The 6095-nt window shown below is 42.1% G+C and overlaps 1 protein-coding gene across 1 annotated transcript in view; it reads left to right on the plus strand.

Annotated features, from left to right (window-relative positions):
- The window catches only part of CDK12 (cyclin dependent kinase 12), an 84724-nt gene that overhangs the window by 50105 nt on the left and 28524 nt on the right, over positions 1-6095 (plus strand). Inside the window, exon 6 of the mRNA XM_017497180.2 lies at positions 4738-4794. Within this exon, the coding sequence (XP_017352669.1) occupies positions 4738-4794 (57 nt within the window). The remainder of the gene's footprint in view (positions 1-4737; positions 4795-6095) is intronic.

Here is a 6095-nt window from a genome sequence, read left to right on the forward strand (position 1 = left end):
TTAGTAGAGACGGGGTTTCACCATGTTGACCAGGATGGTCTCGATCTCTTGACCTCGTGATCCACCCGCCTCGGCCTCCCAAAGTGCTGGGATTACAGGCGTGAGCCACCGCGCCCGGCAACAAAACAGCTTTTGCAGTGTATATATGGAGTACCAGTGTTTTATATATACACGTTCTGTAGAGCCTACTGCAGGACTTGAGTTTGCTTGAATTTTGGTGTATGTGGGAGTCTTGGAATCAATTCCCTACATATACTGAGGGGTGACTGTAATTGAAAGGAAAGAGGAAAGTAAGATTATAGATGCAATTAAATGTATTGGTAAAAGGTAGAATGTTAAGGACTTGTCACCTAATGACTTTAATTTTTTTCACTGAAAAAGGTCATTTATGAAGTAAACATAAGTGGGTAGAGCATGAATTAGAGCATTAAGGAGAATTCCAGAGGTCTGTAATGATAGTCATGGTGAATAGAAGTTGCTGATTATAGACAAGTAAAAGGACAAAGCAGCAGCATTCAGGAATTAACAAAGAGAGGAAATCACACATTTTGCAGTGGCACCAAACAATATGATTCGTGTGTGTGTGTATGTGTGTGTGTGTTTAGATGGAATTTTGCTCTGTCACCTAGGCTGAAGTGCAGCGGTGCGGTCTCAGCTCACTGCAACCTCCACCTCCCAGGTTCAAGTGACTCTCCTGCCTCAGCCTCCCGAGTAGCTGGGATTACAGGCATCCCCACCACGCCTGGCTAGTTTTTGTGTTTGTAGTAGAGACAGGGCTTCACCATGTTGGCCAGGCTAGTTTCAAACTCCTGATCTTGTGATCTGCTCTCCTCAGCTTCCCAAAGTGCTGGGATTAAAGGTGTGAGACACTGTGCCCAGGCGGTTTTGTTTTGTTTTTTGTTTGTCTTTGTTTTTTGAGATTGAGTCTCATTCTGTCTCTCAGGCTGGAGTGCAGTGGTGAGATTTCAACTGACTACAATCTCTACCTCCCAGGTTCAAGCAGTTAGTCTGTCTCAGCCTCCCAAGTAGCTGGGACTATAGGTGCGTGCCACCACGCCCATCTAATTTTCGTATTTTTAGTAGAGACAGAGTTTCACCATGTTGGCCAGGCTGGGTCTCCAACCTCTGATCTCAAGTGATCTGCCCACCTCAGCCTCCCACGGTGCTGGGAATACACTTGTGAGCCACTACATCTGGCCAATTATATGATTTTTTTTTTTGTTTTTTTTTTTGAGACGGAGTTTCGCTCTTGTTACCCAGGCTGGAGTGCAATGACGCGGTCTCGGCTCACTGCAACCTCCGCCTCCTGGGTTCAGGCAATTCTCCTGCCTCAGCGTCCTGAGTAGCTGGGATTACAGGCACGCGCCACCATGCCCAGCTAATTTTTTGTATTTTTAGTAGAGACGGGGCTTCACCATGTTGACCAAGATGGTCTTGATCTCTTGACCTTGTGATCCACCCGCCTCGGCCTCCCAAAGTGCTGGGATTACAGGCGTGAGCCACCATGCCCGGCCAATTATGATTTTTATTCCTTACACTTGTGTTCAGCTCTTTAGGTAGAAGGTAGAGCAGAAAAGGCAGATTCTCTAATGATCCAGAATTAGGGACTTAGGGATTAGCTTTATCACAAGTGAAGGGAACTGGGAAGACAGTAGTTTGGTTAATTAACTAAGGGATCCAGGCAAGCAAGGAAAGGAAGTACAGTGTGAGAAAGGGCTGAACTGGGAGGGAATGGAGGCACTGTACTTGAAGGTCTTGTCAAAAGGCAAAAATGTTAAACCATGGTCTCAAAAAGACCACATATTTCTATATTCATCTTATTCCTTTGAGACAGGACATAAACAATATAATGGCACTTCTATTTTATTTATTATTTTATTTTATTTTATTTTTTTTGAGACAGAGTTTCGCCCTTGTTACCCAGGCTGGAGTACAATGGCGCGATCTTGGCTCACCGCAACCTCCGTCTCCTGGGTTCAAGCAATTCTCCTGCCTCAGCCTCCTGAGTAGCTGGGACTACAGGCGTGCGCCACCATGCCCAGCTAATTTTTGCATTTTTAGTAGAGACGGGGTTTCACCATGTTGACCAGGATGGTCTCGATCTCTTTACCTCGTGATCCACCCGTCCCGGCCTCCCAAAGTGCCTGGATTACAGGCGTGAGCCACCGCACCCAGCCAATTATTTTATTTTTTTGAGACAGAGTCTTGCTCTGTCACCCAGGCTGGAGTGCAGTGGCGTGATCTTGGCTCACTGTAACTTCTGCCTCTTGAATTTAAGCAGTTCTTCTGCCTCAGCCTCCCGAGTGGCTAGGACTACAGGTGTCTACCACCATGCCCTGCTATTTTTTGTATTTTTAGTAAAGATGGGGTTTCACCACATTAGCCAAGTTGGTCTCGAACTCTTAAGTGATCACCTGCCTTGGTCTCCCAAAATGTTGAGACTACAGGCGTGAGGCACTGCACTCGGCTCATTCTATTTTATATTGCAAAAACTTACCAATACTTTCATACGTCATACTGAATCACCATTATGGTTTAGTTGGAACGAAGAAAAGGAGTCAATAAAAGTGGTATCAGGATGTTCTAAAGCGGACTAAATTCACTTAATAAACATTTATTTAGTACCTAGTATGAGCCAGGCAGGAAATATGTTAGGTGCTGCTGATATTCAGGTTTACCCTGATTTCTGTAATTATATATCTGTTGCCATTTTAACTTTCAGTCCTACTATGTACCTTGAGTCTTGGATCACCTTAGGCTTTCAGAATAAGGATGCCAAGTAATTTGAGGAATCCTCTTGGTCTCAATATAAGTTAACTATTTCTTTACTTTTTGCTTTTCTCAGAATTTGGGTGTTTGGGGCAAGTGGATAAGGTACCTTTTTCTTTACTAGGAATAAGTGTTGATTTAATGTAGAATTTTGTTGCTAGTAGTTACCTTGTTTTAATATTGCCCCACGTTCATATTTTGGGGAGCACCTCTTGGCCTCTTTTCTGTACTACATATTTAGTATCCCGTGTATTTGAGATCAGAATTCTTTTGGATTTCAGATTTTTTCAGATTTTGGGATGTTTATATTAAGTTTACTGGTTCTGAACATACAAAATCTGAAATGTTCCAATGAGCATTTCCTTTGAGTGTCATGTTGGCACTCAAAAAGTTTCAGATTTTGCTTCAGACAGATGGGGAAAAAAAAGGTTCTGAAAAATTTTGGATTTCAGATTTTTGGATTTGGATGTGTAATCTGTATTTCACTTTTTTGCCTAATCAGAGCTATTAGACACCTCTACTAGCCCCCTGTAAGAGAGTGAGCTGGCTTTTCATGCCCCAAGAGGTAGCAAGGCTGTAAATATGACTAAAGAGGTTCCATGAATTTAGATAAGTGTCATTAAATCAAACTAATTAATAAATAGTTGTTGGGTTTTTTGTGTGTGTGTTACGCACCCTCTCCAATAAATAAAAAGTTTTTAAATAGATTCCCAACATTTTGTGTTGTAGTTTTTAAAAATATTCTTTCATGCAGGAGGAGGGAGAGCATCAGGAAAAATAGCTAATGCCTAATAGTTAGGTGATGGTTCGACAGGTGCAGCAAACCACCATGGCATAAGTTTTTTGTTTTTTTTTTCTGGATGGCACAAGTTTACCTATGTAACAAACCTGCACATGTACCCTGGAACTTAAAAAAAATTTTTTTCTTCATATCACTGTCAAGGATAGACTACTGAGCCAAGGCCAGTCATGGTGGCCCACACCTGTACTCCCAGCCCTTTGGGAGGATGAGGAGGGAGGATCACTTAAGCACAGGAATTTGAGACCAGCCTAGGCAACATAGGGGAACCCTGTCTCTACAAAAAATAAAAAATAAAAAAATAACTGGGCATAATGATATATGCCTGTAGTCCCAGCTACTCGGGAGGCTGAAACTGGAGAATTGCCTGAACCCAGGAGATCATCAAGGCTGCAGTGAGCCAGGATTGCACTACTGCACTCCAGTCTGGGTAACAGAGGGAGACTGACTTAAAAAAAAAAAAAAAAATTACTGAGCAGAGTGAAACATGATTGGGATCTCCTTGAAGTGATTCTCAAAGTATGATTTTCAGACCAGCTGCATTGACATCACATGTGGGCTTGTTGGAAATGAAGATTCATGAGCCATGTCCTGTTGAGTCAGCATCTCTAAAATTGGGGCCCAGGAAACTGGATTTGTTTTTGCTGTTTTTTTTCAGAGATTGGGTCTTGCTCTGTTGCTGAGGCTGGAGTGCAGTGGCCTCCCAAAGTTCTGGGATTACAGGTGTAAGCCACCATGCCCAGCCTGTTTGGCCTCTTAAATTTTTCTTTCTCAATCTAGAACAGCTCATTTCTTTTTTTCCCTACAATAAATATTTTATCTAGCAGGTTGTAGGGACTGTTGTTTACCATGAAATAAAAGAAATATTTAGCTAAGGAGTCAAATTCAGAAAATACAATAATAGTTTTTTTTTAAAGTCTAAGGCATTATAACTGAAGTTGTCAAAAAAGGCTTAATTAGGAGGATTGAGCATTAAGGATAGAAGTAATCTTGAACTGGGTATTGTATGAAATTTTTTTAAAAAGAAAGAAAAAAGAGTGGAATGAAGAGAGCAGAACTTAAAATTTATTTTTGTAATTCCTTTAGCTCCTAACTTGGCAGATGACTTTTAGATGTATTTTGGAAGCCGCTGCTATTGCTTATGAAAATAATTGTTTTTTGTTTTACAGCGGGCAAATCAAATTAGCAGATTTTGGACTTGCTCGGCTGTATAACTCTGAAGAGAGGTAAGACATTAATTAAAATTCCCTGTGGGAAATGGAAAGGTTTTATTTTCTTTGTTTGTTTTTGAGGAAGGGTCTCACTCTGTTCCTCAGGCTGGAATACGTGGCATGATCTTGGGCTCACAGTAGCCTCAACTTCTGTGGGCTCAGGTGATTCTCCCACCTCAGTCTCACAAGTAGCTGGGACCACAGGTGGGTGCCACCACACCGAGCTAATTTTTGTATTTTTAGTAGAGTCACTAAAAATACTATGCTATGTTGCCCAGGCTACTCTTAAACTTCTGGGCTCAAGCCATCTACCCACTTCAACCTCCCAAAGTGCTGGGATTACAAGCATGAGCCACCACACCCAGCCAAGAATATTTTTTATTCCTGGATATTCTAGTATTCTGCAATTTGCAGCAATTGTCGGAGTTCCCTAGTTATCTGAAAGTATTACCGCTTAGATTTTAGGCAGTAAATTCTACCAAATTTTTGAATCGTCTCTTGGCTGGAATAAATTAGAATGGAAGTTATTTATTTTTTTTTTCCTTTGTTTGTTTGTTTGTTTTTTGAGACGGAGTCTTGCACTTGTTATCCAGGCTGGAGTGCAATGGTGTAATCTCGGCTCGCTGTAGCCGCTGCCTCCTGGGTTCAAGTGATTCTCCTGCCTCAGCTTCCAAAATAGCTGAGATTATAGGTGCCCATCACCATGCCCGGCGAATTTTTGTATTTTTAGTAAACAGGGTTTCACCATGTTGACTAGGCTAGTCTTGAACTCTGGACCTTAGGTGATCTGCCCACCTTGGCCTCCCAGAGTACTGGGATTATAGGCATGAGCCACCATGCCAGGCCTGGAAGTTATTTCTTCATCTTCTACTTCTAACTTACTTTTGGAGTGTTAGGCTGCTGTGGATTTGTTTTAACAGTCTCATCTTCAATTGGCAGCTATTTCTTTCTTTCTTTCTTTCTTTTTTTTTTTTGAGACAGAGTAGTTGTGTTGCTCTGTCGCCAGGGTGGAATGTAATGGCGCGATATCGGCTTACTGCAATCTCTGCCTCCCGGGGTTCAAGCTATTCCCCTGCCTCATCCTCCCAAGTAGCTGGGACTACAGGCAGTGCCACCACACCCAGCTAATTTTTTGTATTTGAGCAGAGATGGGTTGCACCATGATCAACCTGACCTGGTGATCCACCTGGTGATCCACCTGCATCGGCCTTCCAAAGTGCTGGGATTACAGGTATTAGCCACTGCACCCAGCCCAATTGGCAGCTATTTCTATTTGCTTTCGCTATATGAATATTTTTCTTTTTTTTTTTTTTTTT

The sequence above is a fragment of the Cebus imitator genome, unplaced genomic scaffold, assembly GCF_001604975.1.
Source record: "Cebus imitator isolate Cc_AM_T3 unplaced genomic scaffold, Cebus_imitator-1.0 Scaffold228, whole genome shotgun sequence".
NCBI classification, from domain to species: Eukaryota; Metazoa; Chordata; class Mammalia; order Primates; family Cebidae; genus Cebus; species Cebus imitator.